The sequence below is a fragment of the Haemorhous mexicanus genome, chromosome 3, assembly GCF_027477595.1.
Source record: "Haemorhous mexicanus isolate bHaeMex1 chromosome 3, bHaeMex1.pri, whole genome shotgun sequence".
In the NCBI taxonomy this organism is placed as follows: Eukaryota; Metazoa; Chordata; class Aves; order Passeriformes; family Fringillidae; genus Haemorhous; species Haemorhous mexicanus.
The window spans coordinates 1,278,600-1,294,317 of NC_082343.1; the positions used below are offsets into that span (position 1 = coordinate 1,278,600).

Below are 15,718 nucleotides of genomic sequence, written 5' to 3' on the forward strand. Positions count from 1 at the left end.
CAGGCTGCTGCCCTTCCCTCAGCAGGAATACTCATTTGGATCTCCTCCTCAATCTGTATGCCCAGTTCCTGAGAACTCTCAAATTCTGTATAGTCTCAACAACAGGTTCAAACAATGCTTGAAAAAACAGAGGCTTAAATGGCACAGAAATTATATATATGCTTTGAGCTGTGAGGGAGAAAACAATCTTAAAAGTTTATGTTCTAATAAAGGCTCTTGACAGAGGAGTTTTAATATGAAAATAAAATTGTAAAGTGGCTGATCTTTCCCAGTTCTTATTTTTAACTGGCAGCACAGCTCTCAGCTTGAAAAAGGGGAAGAAATTACTTCAGAAGAGGCCCAGGAGTGTGCAGCAGTGTACCTCAGCAAACTGAGGCTTGCCAGAGCAAACCTGAGTGCAGTGCCAGCTGTGCCTGTGTGAGCAGTGTCCCTGTCACCAGCTGCTGAGTGCTCCACCTCCGTGTGCTCTGAGTGCTCAGGAAAGGGCCCCTGACCCCACAGGAGGGCCTGAGAGCTGCCATGAGAGCAGGTCACCAGCACAGGGCACCCCACACCCCCTCTTCTCTCACTGTGCTTACCACCAGCTTATTCCTTACCCACATCCCTCCCTGCAGGCTCTGCTGCACTCCTGCCTGCAGGGGAAACACTTCTTTTCCCTCCCTGAAAACAGGAGGACATTACTCTGTTATACAGAGGCTGTTCTAAGGGATGAGCCCATGAAAGGAGTAGCAGGAGCCCAGAACATTTATGGTTTGGTAGCTGCAGATATTGAAGTGAATTCACCAAGTGAATTTGCTCCCCTGTCACAGCCAATGCAATCTATCCCCTTGAGCACCTATGCAGGTAATTCTCCATCTGCAGACTCCTGGCAGTCCCTGAGCTTCATTAGAGGCCTTTAAAAGGAACAAAGGAAAACAAGTAGGCAATGAACTGCAGCTGACATTTATGGTTCCACAGTTCTGCTGGAGAACTTTCAGAAACCCAGAAAAATTTATTTATACTAAGCATGTAGTGTTCTAGCTGTTCCAGTCCAACCTCCCCCTTCACAACAGCATGCTTTAAATCCAGCCCTCTGTTTCTAAAAACACAGCCAAACTGCTCCTAAATCCATACACTTCCCAGTTCTGAGACTCTGTAATTATTTCTATGGCAAAGAATACATACAATAAAAATGGTATGTGTCCTTTGCCATGTATGGCAAGGAATTGCATGTAAAACTGTATATTGATTTCTCCTACAATGCAAAATGCGAGGCAGAGTTTAAAAATTAAATGTTGCTCCATGAAATTCAATTGATTTCATTTTCTTGGCTTAGTATAGTCATATTCAAGGCCCCTGCACCAGAGAGATAGAAACACAGGCATGCTCTGGCATTGCCATGAGAGCACTTCCACCAGGTAGATCCTTACCTTGACAGACAGAGTGTTGGCCACTATTCCATCCACGATCCCCTCAGTAAATGGGTCAAAGTGCTTGTCTGGCCTCCTCATGAATTCTGGCTTCAGCCTGTAGCCACTTTTGCCATTGTACTCGTACATTCCCATGTTTATTTGCATAGACAAATCTGGAGGTGAAAAATATTGGAAAGAGTTATCTTCTGGACAGATGAACTCAAAAAGCAGTAACATTTTAAAAATTACTGCAATTTCATCCTGAGTGTAACAGAAACAGTACAAGCCTGGGTTAAACACTTCAATTCACAGCTCTGTAGTATACTTTAACCCCTAGATAATTTTTCCTTTCCTACCTATGAATCAGCACGAGTATGGGAGAAGTGGACATGTAGAGCTCCCCAAAGGCAGAGAACAGCAGCACTTGACTTACCCACAGTTTGGAAGTTGAGGGCCACCATCTGGCAGCCAGCATTCCAGAAGACTTGGGGCATGTAGTTGGAAGAGTCCACTCGTGTTCCCTTGGGGTAAATCCTGCTCAGCTGCATCTTGTTGTACCTGATCAGTGAGTAGCTAAGGTGCACAACATGTGACAAGAATCACCTGGCAAGTGAGAAGGGCACTGCAGGGTTAAATTGAACACAGGGAATTCTTTACAGAATGGCCAGGGGTTCCTTGTTGGATTTCTGCAAGCATCATGCCTCCAGATGTCCACAGTTTTGCAGGAGATATGGTAAATATGGGGCAGTTAAAGGTGCTAGGAACAAGCAAGGAAAGAGCACAGGCAGATGCATTAGGAAGATCCCATTCACAAAATTCCATTTATCTTCACAGTTCCTACTTTGGGATTTCCCTGGGATTACATTTCCAGAGGCCAGCTGGCTGCAAACAGTGAATCTTCCTCTGGAGCAGGGAGAGGTGCTCAGTTAAAGGTGGTTTTCTGCAATGAGATGAGAATTGGCCTCTACATGGACAGAAATGACAAGTGTACACATCTCGTGGCTGAGTCTCCAAACCTCTGAGATGAGAATGTGCTGCAGGCAATCCTTGGAAGGAGCTTTCCATTCATTCCCTTTGAGGCACTGCTTTATCTGTTTATCTGTTTTACTTTGCTCATCCTTAACTGCAGCCATGAGGAGAGATACTGACAAACATCAAAAGGTCTAACCAGAACGTTCCTTAGCTTCTCCTTAGAAGCTATAAAAATAAAAATATGGAGAAATTCTGTGCCAATAAATCAGTAGAGGCATGATGGCAAAGTGAGCACTCTCGTGTGACTTTGCAAAGAAGTCAGCCACATTTTGACAATTTTCTCACCATAACTCTTAGCACTCCATGTAGGATGATAAATTTAACAATCAGAATTAGGTCTTCAATATGTCATTTATGCCTATTCCCTCTAGTCCTAGCCCACAGCACGAGGACTCATGCCAGTTTTTAAATTAGCTCATCAGAACTCAGGCCAATTAATTCCTTTAGAAAGACTAAAATCTTTAGAAAGAATAAAATCTAATCTACAAATTTCATTTGGGTTCCCTATTTCCCCAGCTCCTGTCTCTGAATTCCAATAAAGCTCTGTAGCAGACCTCAGACACAGAAGGACTTAGGAAGCCACTTCGTGAGAGTCAAGGATACTCCACAAATTCCACAGGAGACTTTGTGAGCTGCTCAAGCCCTTTGGTTTCCACAAAGGAAGACATTTCAAAGCTTTTGTTGCGTTCTGCAGGTGGAGAGGGGAGATAAAACCAGGGATAGAACAGGTTAGAGCACAAACTGCTGTGGTTAGTGCCATCCCTTCACCCCCCTCCAGCTCACCAGCTCTGCTCACCTGATCCCAGGGAACTGATGGCAGCAGAGCCCAAGTCAAGACCCTGCTAGGTTCAGAACCTCCCCTTTGTGCAGAGGAAAGGCTTTCTGTAAACTAACACTTCCACTCCATGCCAGCCAGCCCTGGGCTTGCCTAGAAGGGCCCCAGCTCTGCAGCCAAAGCCATTAACTCAGCTCTGACCTGTTTAAAAAGGAGGGGACAGTGCCTGTGGTGCAGCACCACCTCTCCAGCCTCACCACCTCACTGCAAGCAGCCAGAAAGGCAGAGAGAAGGTGCAGAAATGGCTCTAAGTGCCAGGCCAAAGTGCCAAGCTGCAGGGGAGGAACAAAACTGAGCAAAAGCTCAGAGGAGCAGGACAGAAACAGCTGGGCCCTGTCCTCCCAGGGAGCCAGAAAGGAAGCAGTGGATCCAAGGAAATGGTTTGGGCCACTGTGAGAGGAAAATGTGCTGCCAGCCTGGGAACTACAAACCTTTCTCAGCCTATGCTGAAGAGTCAGAGGATGAACATGGGTTTCCAAAAGTAATTCCCTGCCTCTAGGAGAGCTGGCACTCACCCTTTATGGTGGTCCCTATTTCTAACCAGCCACCATCATGCTACTGCTATTCTTCACAGCTGTTATCTCCTAATGGTGAAAAATTCCCATTGCTCCTAAAGGCTGCTCTCCTACCACTCCCTCTTCCTTCCTAACACACAATATCCTTTCCTTCTCCAGCTGGCTCCCCTCCATCTCAGCTCCTCACAAAGCCACTGAGGTTATTGTTATTCCAGCCACCCCCTGCTGATGGCATAGCAGCAGCCACACTCCTGTACTGGCTTGATCCTGTTCAGAATGTAGGTGCTAGAATTCCTGCTAGCAATCAACTCTTATTTCTCAGCCTTGTCTTCAAGTGGAGTATTTGCAGGAAAGCAGAGCTGGTAGCTGTTAAAGGATTTGGTTACCGACTGTCCAGAGCTTGATCAGACTCATAATTCAAACAAGAACCATTATTTCCTTGTAGTATCCAGAGAGGATGAAGGGACCTGCCCTTTGAAGAAAAAACTGCAGGAGAGCCATTTCTCCCAGTGATACATTACACTGTGCTATCTTATCAGGAGCAAGTTACTGCAGAGTGAACAAATAGCTCATTGAAAACTGTCTGGAAAACGTGGGAAAATACACTTCCAGCTCCTGGCTGCCAGAGAACAGGGAACCTTTCTAGTGAGGGCAGTCAGGGCACTGGTACAGATCCACTGCTGTTCAGTATTTCTGTTACCAGCTTGGATGCAAGACCAGAAAATGCACTTTTAAAAGGTGTGAAGGACAGGAGCAGTGAGGTACTGTGGTCACCACAGAGCCCTGGATCACAAATCCAAACAAACCCTGAATAAAATATAATAAATTAGCAAAGTGCTGTACCACTGAAACCATAAAACTGTATAAAAGACAAGTATGGATCTCTGCACTTAAGAAGGTGAGGTCCAGTCCACTGTGGTGACAACAGTAACATTTTTGGGAAGCAGCTGGATAGCCAGCAAGCTGAAAAGCAATCCTCATTTAATCCCTTCTTTATTCAGCTCATTTAATGAAGACCCAGCAGTGAGTCCAGGCCAAGACTAAGACCAGAACACCCAAGGTGTTCTTTAGCCTGCCAGCAACATTTACCACCTAGGGCCATATTTATCACATAATGATTTTTTGGACAAAACCACCAAAAATTTAATTCCCTAACAATATGAGTTCACTGAAACTCTGTTATTGATCAAAGATCCCATCAGGACTTAGGAGAAAAATCTGGACAGCAGCAGATCTTTACAAAAAGCAAAACTCAGAAAGGCAAAGGCGTGTGAACAGAAAAAAAAAAAAAACCAAACCAAAAAAACCCCGACATGAGACAATTCTCTAACAGCTGCATCAACTTGTAGTGCTAGGATTCACATGGCTTCCTTTCCAGAAGGCACATCTCCTTCCCACTGTGCTCCTGTAACTCTCATTAGAGCTGGAGGAGATGATCAACACCCCAAGGGCCACTACTGCAGGGAACAAGCACAGCACCCTGTGTGGGGCTGGGACTGCTGCTGTGTGCTATCTGCACAAATACCACACACAAATGGACACTTGGGAACTTCCTACATGTTTGTTATTCATCTCAGCAAATGCCAAACCTTGTACACAGACATGGACTTAGGCAACAATTACCTGTCCTCTGCCAAGGACACCACAAATCCGGAATAAATTAAAGGGCTGTGCACTTCTTTAACTAAAAAGCTCCAAAAGCACATTAAAACCTGTCAAAACAAAGTGAAAAAGGGCAGGCAAACAGCGGGGGGGTGTGCATCAGGGAAGGCAGAGATGCTGCAGTGTTTACTGAGGATGCCACTGAGTGCATTCCAGCAGGGGGTGAAATGATGGCCCCTTCTTTACACCACACAGGGGCAGGAGAGTGAATTTGCACGTGGGGAAGGGCAGACTCTGCTGGCCCTGAATCTTCTATAAAAGTGCTAGAGGCAAAAAGAAGTAGGAATATTTATGACCACCTTTCTCAAACTGCTTAAGCTACTCCTCAGTCATAGACAACAAAGACAATGTAAGCACCTAACTTTCAAAACTGTTTTTGAAATGTCAGCATGTTTACTGTTGATGAAGTTGGATATTTAGACTAAAAGAGGTTTCAAAACACAAATGGATTTATTTGGCTGGATACCAAGGGAACATTTTCTGTCTGTGTTCCTGTATCTAACTGAGAGGAAGCCAAGCAGCATTTCTGCAGAACTCTGCCAAACACTTGCCAGGTAATTTCAAGTTTAAGATGTTTCTTACTTACTTTTTGATACTTCAAATGACTCAAACTTCACAGGCTGAATGTAGTTTACCAGGTTAGACATCTCTTCAGTGGCCATAGCCTCACTTCCAGCAGTACCCTAGGGAAGAGGAGGGAAAATGCTGCAGCTGGCTCTGTCCATCAGAAGCCACAAATGCCAAAGCCCAGTTTTCTACCAGCTGTGGTGTCTTTCACTGCCCCTGGCCAGAGAAGGCAGTGTAGGGGAATGTCAAAGGGAAAGAGCAAAGTGGGCAGGAGGATGTAAATGTTTACTGTTCATCCTTTTCACGTGGCTCCCAGGGAAGGGACAGCATTGCCTCCTCCCCTGCACAGTGCTGAGCACATGCATTAGTACTCCTCCATAAATACTGAACCTCCCAGGGTTTGATGGCAGGTTCTCATCCAACAATGCTGAACACCCCCCAGGCAGCTGCCTCCAACAGATCTGCTGCGGTGCTATTTGTTCTTCACCTTGAGAAAACACAAGTCCAAACACAGCAAAGCTGTGCTCCCACACCGAGCACCGGGTCGGTGCTCTGCCCGCCTTCCTCCACTGGATGGCAGCTCCACTCCTGCTAACACACACCAACCCAATCCCCCCGCATCTCTGCCCTTACTTCATCCATCGACGACTTCTTACAGTCGTCATCGTAGTCATCATCGTCGTCGCTCTCCATCTCTGCTTCTCCTGAAAGTTCCAAGCAGAAGAGAATGGCTGAGGCAGCAGTGACAAGTGGCAGGACAAACCCGGGAAGGATGTGCAAGTGGCACTGCCTGGAGCAGCCTGAGCCGTGCCTGTGCGTTCGTCCCAGCCCCACCAAACCCGGCCCTGCTCCCGAGGGACTGGTCCATGCTCAGTGTGGATTCCAGTTCCCACTGCCCAGCCAGAGCTCTTCCTCTGCAGCTGCTGGATGCTCACTCTTTGGCACTGAGCACTGGGAGCAGAGCACAGCGTGCTCGGTGTGTGGGCAGGGTTTCAGAGTGCTCTGAGATATTCCCGACTTTGGGCCACAGCCCCAGGGTTTGGAGGTGTGAGTTCAGCCTCCTGCTGCTGCTGCAGGGTCCGTGCAGGACCTCCAGGAGTGCCTCAGCCCCTCTGGGCAGCAGCAGCCTGCACGGGGGGGAGAAACCACCCCGAAAATCGATGGGCTGCTGCTGTGCTGTGCTACCAAGGGCTGCTCAGAACCCATCTGTGCTGGGCATCCACAGCCCTGCTCTGGGCAGCACGGCTGGCAGGGGCTGGCACAGAAGCCAAAGCACAGGAGCTGCCTGGCAGGGCTCTGGAGCAGAGCTGAGCCAGCTGAGGGCAGTGCAAGCCCAGCAATTGCAGGAGCTGCCCAAGGCTCATCCTGTCCCTGAGAGCTCCAATGGCTCAAAGAAAGCACAGCCACTGCCTCACTCCCAACTGCAGGGCACTCAGCCAACTTCCACGGCAAGGCAAGAATTCTTTAATGCCAATTATTCCCCTCGCCTTCAAAAGGTTCTGACTGGTTGCATCAGAAATTAAATCATTAAGGAATATCAAGTTTATCTTTCCCTTTAGAAACTCCTCCTGTGGGGCTGGCTGTCATCAAGTGTACCTGTGCCTCTTAAGGCTCTGGAAAGGAAGATTTCCTTATCCTGCAGTCCCCTACCCACACCTGCAAGAGTGACAGCTCTCCCTGAAGATTTTATTCCACAAATCTTCCAGCTTTCTTCAGCAGTGGCAGCACAACAATCTCACCATTGAGCAGCATTCCCAAATTCTCCAGAGAATGGTAATTCAGTCTCAGCTCCTCCTGTCAGTTTGGGGCAGAATCCCAAGCCCCCTGAGTGAATAAAGAGGCTCCTCTTTGCTCCAGCAGGTCTCCAGTGTGGCCCAGGGGCCCCTTCTGAGCACAGAGAGCACACAGGAGTGTGCCTTGCACAACCCAAGGATGACATCCCAGCCTGCACTTCCTTCCAGATGCAGATGTTGAAATGTCAGCCTTTTATTCACCAACACACTTCTTCCTGAACGTTTCATTGAGGAAAATAACACGATTGCTCAACAGGCTCAGAGGATGGCTCAGGGAGCCTCAGCCAGGCAAGCTCTCCCAGGATTTGCACTGACAATCTCTGGATGGGGAGCTCTCCTTTGATTTAACCAGACTGGCAAAAGAACACCAGAAGGGGGAGGTGGGCAGGTTGTGGCCAGCTTGCACCTCTGAGACCCGAGGTACATGGCAGCCTGTTCCTGCTGGAAGTGTCCAGAGAGGAAAGTACACAGTGCATGGTGGGTTTGTTTGAAAACATTTAATTCTCCCAAGGAGATCAAATCTCATTTTCAAGTTCTGCATCAGACAGCAAAACCAGGACAAGTAACACCCAGGCCTGCCAGCGTGGAATCAAGATGAGAGTTTCAGGAGGTGTGGTACATCTGCACTGCCTCCCCCCAGCAGCACAGCCCTGTGCTCCCAGCCAGCCTCTCCCTGGTTCATGGCAGGGACACAAAGCCACCCTGAGGCTGTCCAAGGGACAATGAGCTGTAATACCATCATTACTGTCTGCATTCAGATGGGACTGCAAACCTGGGTCAGCACAGCACCTCTCCAGTGCTCCCTGGCACAGCAGTGCAGTGAAAGCAGAGCCCTTCTCCAAGGAAGCCAAACAAAAGCCCGTGGACAGAGGCAGCCAGAGAAATTAGAGGATGCTGCTCCCACCACCAGTTAAAACACAGCTACTGCCAACCAGTGACAGGCAGAAGGGCACAGGAAACCCCAAGGGCAGCTTGGAGGATGTTTTCAAGGAGCTGTCCCTGCTGAGTGGGGCAGTGTGGAGGGGATAGAAAAGTGCTGCTTGGGAGAAACAATGAGGGCAAAGGAGGCTGAAGCCCAGCTGGAGGGTTGAGGGGTGTAACACAGCAATACTGACTGGAGGATCACCAGGAGGGCTGGGAATGACAAGCCAAATCCTTGGGTCGAGGAAGCAGTGTGCTAAACATTATCCATTCTCATCATCCTGGCCGAGACTGACAGCCTGAGAAAACCAAAGGGTAGGCAGTGCTTGAAGTTCAGAGCAATCTGCTAACCTGCTCTCTCAGACCCTTTCAAACAATGGCCAGGATGAATTATCAGTGTGGTTCTTGCTGGTGTCAGCTCTGCAACATTTAGGCAGCCACCAGCATCCCAGGGGGCAATCACCTTTTGGGATTTTCCCACTGTTCCTCAGCACTGGCTGATTTTTAAAAAGGGAAAAATAACCTTCATTCAGTTTGATCCACCATTGTGCTTTGTACCAACGGGCCATGGTCCCAGCTGGCACCAGCAGCACCTCCACACACTGAGCCCAAAACCTTGCATCCACTTTTCCATTTAGGCATCATGAAACCATGGAGCCAGTCCTGCCCTCTGTCTGTGTCTTCCATGCCTCCCTCCTTGCACTGCTCAGACAAAACCACCATCCTACCAGTGAGAACCAAACAATCTGCTCACTGAACAGTACTGAACTACTGCTCCATCAGGAAGCTTTAGCTCCCTTCAGAATGGGCCTGCTTCTGGTGGAGTGCACACCCTGCAGCACTGCCACTGCTCCCTCTGTGCTGGGACAGAACTTTGGAAACCTTGCTTGCTTTCCTCTGTTCCTCCTGCAGGAGCAGCCAGCTCTAAGAGGCCTGTTTACCAAAATTGCAGTCTAGCTCACAAGGGTTATCTCAGAAATTCTTCTTCTGCTTTGTCAGCTTTGCTCTACTTTGAGAAAAAGTTTTTTCCCCTACATCAGTTTCATGGGCTTCCTGCAAGGCATCCTACAAAGCTCAGAATTCTTTCTTTAATTACTGCTACTATTTCACCAGCACTACACTTTCATATGGTCTTATAACACATCAAAAACATGGCTTTACTTGAGTTTAAATCTGACCTCAAGCAGTGCAAGACACAGCAAATCTTGGTATCAACTCCAGCATGAATTTCCACTTAGTTTTGCACTGCTGTGAAAAAACTCATTTAGAATCTCCAGAAGGCCAAATCAGCACAACTTTCTCCTGGAGATCAGCAGCAATTCTGACAGGAGCTACAGAACCCAATAGAGTTTGAATAATGTGTCCAAGTTGCTAAATGTCAAGATTATATTAAGGTTGGAGCACTGGAACACTTAACATTGGGAAATGTTAAGAATCAGGCTTCTGATTAATTGCATTACTCCAGAAAGAAATTGGTGCTGGGTGCAGAGGAGCACAAGGCTTGCAGAGCTCCAGGGTGACACACTGCCAATATGGAGATGGGAGCAGAAAAGTGTCATGGTCACTCCTGGGCTCTGCCCTGTGGAAACTCTTCACTACCTCAAGGTTCTTACAAAATGGGGAATCATTTTTTTTAACTGTCCACAGACAGAAAAACTGGCACCTGACTTACAGAAATAGCTGCAAGCTGTAGCTGCAAGTCTCTGGAGATCTGAATACTTAAAAATTCAAAGCACTCTGGAAAAATGCCATTCTGGGTGTTCCTCATCACTCATCCCTAGAGTGTTCTTAAGTTCTGTCAGATTGTCTGTCCTCAGCTAAAACAGCTTTAATGACATTGCACTTCCCACAGGTACCATTCAGATAAATTCACTGCTGTTTTCAGGAGCTCACAGGCAGCCTGGATACCCCCACAGAAACTCACTGAGGATGCTCCATCTAGGATCAAGCACTGGATGACAGAGAGAGGAGAAATACTGACTAATTGCATTCCCAGAAAGAGGCACAGGTGCTAAAGGAGAAGCAGAGGCTGACACAAGGACTGCAAGCAGTGTGTGTTGGCAGCCATGGATGAACCCAGTGACCACAGCAATTTGGCACTCTCAGATCCAGCATTTTCTAACTTGTAAGTGCTCATCTTCACAACCAGAAGCTGCTGCAGAGGTAATACAGGCATAACAGTCACAGTTAATTTGTAAAATTACACACCCTGTTATGGGATTGACCCTTCTGCCTGGCATCATCATCATCATCATCATCTTTATTCACAGCCCAGGGCTCTTCCCAGGACAGCTCCCAGAGAGGCTCCTGAAGGCCAGAGCTGTGGTCCCTGGGCAGCCCAGGCCCTCAGAAAGCCAAGGCTGTGTCTCTGCCCCTGTCCTCACCCTGTGCTGCTCACAGAAAGGGAGAGTGGGAATGCAGGGCTGATTTCAAACGCTGGAGAGGAGGCAGCTGAACACACACTTATTCCTCTCCTGCTTGGGATTTGTCCAAAGCAAATCAAGAAACCAGTATTAAGTCATCCCTGACACAGGGATGAATCTTCCTTTGAAATCCAGAGCATACTCCAAAGCATGCCCTTTCCATAGCTCCTTAAAAACAACAGCTAAAAACTCTTTTTTGCTGCTAATAGGATAAACAATGTTCTCCACAAATGAAGCAGGATTTCTTTCTCCTTAATTCAGCTTGGGGCAAACTGCCAGCATGAAAATTTTCAGCTCAGTTAATCAGAGCTCAGGAAAAACTACAAACAATGGGGAAAAGTTTTTAAATGGCAATGAACTGATATTTCAGCAGAGCTTTCAATTTACTCTGTGAGTTTTCTACTGCTGGGGCATAAATATCTGTGCTTATAAGAACACAAAATTCCAGTCTGGATAGGAGAAGAAACTGCAGTTCAGGGAACAGACACTGGGCTAGGAATCAGGATATAGAGACTTTGTTATTTCTGCCAGTTTCCCCCTCAGAACAGAAGAACACCTTAGAGCACTTTGAACAGAGGTCCATGACATGCAGGACATCAGCAGGCTGAGCCTTCCCTGCCTGAGGAACAGGATCTCATCCCTCCATCCTAAAGCCTGAGGCACTGCAGACACTCTGCAGGCTCTGGGGAACAGGTTCTGTCTGAAAGGGCACCAAATGATGGCAGGCACAGCCCAGAGGCAACAAGGAAAGGAAAACATTTCTATTTGCTCTCGGGCACACAGGAAAGGCAGCCAAGGGTGGAGGAGTTGGCAGCTGCCTGTCCTCAAAAAGCAGGGCAGAGAAATGTTAGCACACATCAGTGAGCCCTGGGTCATTCCATGAGAGCTCCTCAGAGAACAGGAATCCAGGATCAGTGACACTGCAGTGCTGCTTCCTGCTGAGCAACCCCCACTGCTGCACCTTGACCTGGCTGCAGCACTGCAGCTGCATTTGGGCTTGAGGGAGAAGAGGATCACCAGAGCCAAGTCCTACCTGCTCCAGGGGAGGAAGGCTCAAACATACTGGATGTGTCACTGCAAGTGTTGGAAGCTTGCTCCGACAGCTTCTTCTTGGCACTCCCATCTGCTGACTTGTGAGACTTCTTCTTGTTCTTCACCAGGATTTTGTACATTAAATCCATAGGGCTTGGGAGAGGAACCCCAGCTTCCAGCTTCCAGGAAGAGAGAGGAGAGATTTGTTAGAGCAGCAGAAGAAACAGGCTGAGGGCAGTTTATCTAGGGAGCACGTGGTACAGGACACTGCTGTGACCTCTGTAAGCCCTGTTGAAATGAAATGGATTTTGCACAAGAGGCAATGCCAACACTCAATGAAACAGGGCTACTGAGGGCACTTCAGAAGAAAAATGCTTTATGAAGTGTCTGCAGTAAGAACCAAAATAAGTACTAGCTCAGATGGGAGAGTCTAGGTTTTAAAATGGCAGCTATGAGGCTCAACTGCATTTAAAAGATCACAATCCACTATACCAGGGCAATCTCTGCATCACAAATGATGCTTAAGTCACCAACAGCTCACAACTCCCTCCTTCAGACTGAGAGGCTTCACATGAGGAGCGAGGCAGGGCTGAGACAGCCAGCAAACAGCCCCAGCCATTTGTGATGGGATGGACACCAAGGCACGTTACCGGGTACTTCTCCAAGGGATCCATGAGCAGGGCATCTCCAAATATTAATCTGCAGTACTCTGCCATTTTTGCCTGTTGTTTAGGGCTGAAGGGAAGAAAAGAGAGAAAGAAATGAGTCCTACTAACGCTCCAGAGTGACAGCAGCAGTAATGGAGTACCTAACAGCCCTAAACTAGACAGAATTTCCTGATCCAATAGCTGTGAATTTTTCAGTCAGACCTGCACATATCATGCAATTATTTCAGTTCCTCTGATGGAGTTTATCAAAGGGAACATACACGAAGCAAAGGCCTAAGTGAATGCAATAACAGTGATACAACCATAGCATGAATTTGCCTCTTGCAGGCAATGCTTTTATTCAAAATTGAAGTATTTTCCCCCTCATGCACTTTATACACTTGCCTGGCATTTTTCTTGCACTACAGCAGTTCTCCCAACATCCTCTGTGAGTAACCTGAACCTCAGCAAACTCTGCCTAGAACCAACTCTCCCAAAGCACAACCAAAAGATGAAGTAACTCCTGCATGCCAGAGATGGAAGTTCTAGGACTGAAGATAGGTGTTAGAGCTCAGAAACATTACTCCAGTCATCTCCAAATGCAGCTCAGAACCACAGCCACTCTCTAATTTTAGAAAGCTGAGGATTTTTGTTACATGTGCCTGTTTAAAATGCGTAGCATCTGAGCTGAGGCATCTCTGAAAGTTTCCTTTTTTGACACTCTGCTGGGAAGCCTCGATTAAAGAACAGGTTTATAGGGCTTAATATAACTTCCTCAGCTCCTGCTAATTAGGATCTGCATATCATGGAGGAGACAGGGGTGCTGTAAGCTGGTATGTTACCATGGAGCTACTTCCCATGACAAACTAGAGCTGGGTATAGAGGAAAAAAAGAAAAAAAATGCTCATTTTTCTCTTGCAAAGCAGGAGTTCAGCCCTGGCTGTGCCCAGCTGGTCAGTGGTTACCAACTGCCAGGGTCAGCGTGGCCAAACCAGAGCTGAGAAAAAGGCTGGGTGGCCAAATGACATTTCAATCAGAAAATGTAATGCCCCTGGGATCAGCATCCTGGCTGCCCCTGGAAGCAGAGAGGGGGTGAAGCAGTCATTAGCTCAGTCACTGACAAAAAATACTGCCAGGAGGCTTCAAATTATTCCCCAAAGCAGGAGCTGCATGCAGTTTAAATCCCAACAGCATTTCACAAATGCTGTGTTCTGCACGCAGCCAATTCTGCACAAAAAGAAGCTAACAGGCACTTTGAGCTGAGGGTGGAAAATCAAGCTGAAGACAAGCAAGGCAGCAGAACAAAGAACCCACATGGGAGAAGGTGATGGAAGAGCAGATCAGGCTGGGACATTGTGCTGGGTATTTCCAGCCCTCAGCCAGCAAGGGAAACAAAGGCACCACTCCAGCAGAGTGCATGTGCCCGAAATCCAGGGGTCATTGAGGAGTTTGATTTCAGTCTGCTCCACCAGCGTGTGTTTTGAACAGATCCACACTCTCAGAAGCCAGGAAGCTCAAAGGACAACTCCTTGCATCAAAAGAGGGCATTTACTGAAACTGGAGTAATTAGATGTGACATCATCATCATCCTCAAATGGGCACAACTCTAAAAAGAACTCTCCGTAGGAATTGAAAAAATAAAAAGCAAGAGTTAAATGTAATGAATTCCCAGTCACCACCACAGCTAGAACAAATTCTTCTGATCTCCTGTGTTTAATTACATGTTTTCCTCAAAGAGAGCACAGTGAGAACTTTCATTTTTGCAAACGAGAAAAATGCAACATGATGTTGGTTCAGCGTATAAATTCCAATGTCACTGCATCCCAGGGGCAGAAAGCAGGAAAATTATGGGAAAAACCAACAGGTTTTAATACCACAAAAACCCCCTTGAGGTAGCAAACAAGGCCAAATGAAGAAAATCTTGACATTTCAAAATTACTTGTCTCTGTGAACTGGACTATGTGTGCAAATATTTTTAAAAGCTCCTAAGAGGGGACAGAAAAACTTTAGGAGTACCAGCATTTAACTGTGGGGTGGATCTTTGTGTTCTCTCTCCCTAAGACACAGACCTGTGTATGTGCTGCTGCAAGTGAGAGATCATTAGGAATGGCAGATTACATATCCCCATTTTAAGAAGTTGGAAAATTGGTTTCATTTTCCATTCTTTGAAAACTATGAACCAGAGCAACAGAAACACCAAATTTTGTAAATCAATACGTTCCCCCAATTTTGTTAGGAAGTCAAAACCCAAGTATTTCCTGGTCCACATCTCCTCTCACTGGAAACTCTCTCAGCATTCCTGCATTGCAGTGAAAACTGATTGTCTGACTTTATCTGCTTTATGATTTTCACTGTGCAGACACAGACAGGCAGCACACAGAATTGTTAGAGCTGCCCCCAAAATGTGCCAGGGCAAGGGGACATAACGTAGGAGCACGATACCTGGAGATACAGAAATATAAAGAAATGTTTTCATTACCATCATTGCATTGCCTGCACTTTGTTTTACTGTGTTTGTGTCATGCCTATCATGAAGGTCAGCCACAGAGGCTCCTTGGCACAACTGCTGCTCCCAACATTACATTTTTATCACTTCTGCAGAGATACTTCCTCTGCATAAGACAAAGGCACAGATGCTTCCCAGAAGAGTCTAAAATAATTCAAAGTGTGGGATGAAAAAGTGATAAAAATCCTGTTAATATCTGAAGCAACAATTCCAGCCAGAAACCAGCAGCATGAATAACTGTAATTAAATTCAATCTTGGAAGCAATCTTATATGGATACTGCTCAAGGATCACTTAACCTTTCTGCTATGTCATCAGTGCATTTCTAATTATAGAGTGTCTGCTTTCAGACTTGCAGATTGCTTATCGCCTTGCAAGCCCCATTTCAGACACCA

At 46.9% G+C, this 15,718-nt stretch overlaps 1 protein-coding gene across 3 annotated transcripts in view; it reads right to left on the reverse strand.

The window, feature by feature from the left end:
• PLCB1 (phospholipase C beta 1) overlaps positions 1-15,718 on the reverse strand; it is a 345,096-nt gene that overhangs the window by 84,663 nt on the left and 244,715 nt on the right. For all 3 annotated transcript variants that reach the window (XM_059840472.1, XM_059840473.1, XM_059840474.1), the window contains exons 13-19: positions 12,822-12,906; positions 12,173-12,350; positions 6,636-6,706; positions 6,022-6,118; positions 3,027-3,111; positions 1,825-1,949; positions 1,410-1,564 (exon numbers count right to left, since the gene is read on the reverse strand). In XM_059840472.1, the coding sequence (XP_059696455.1) occupies positions 1,410-1,564; positions 1,825-1,949; positions 3,027-3,111; positions 6,022-6,118; positions 6,636-6,706; positions 12,173-12,350; positions 12,822-12,906 (796 nt within the window). The remainder of the gene's footprint in view (positions 1-1,409; positions 1,565-1,824; positions 1,950-3,026; positions 3,112-6,021; positions 6,119-6,635; positions 6,707-12,172; positions 12,351-12,821; positions 12,907-15,718) is intronic.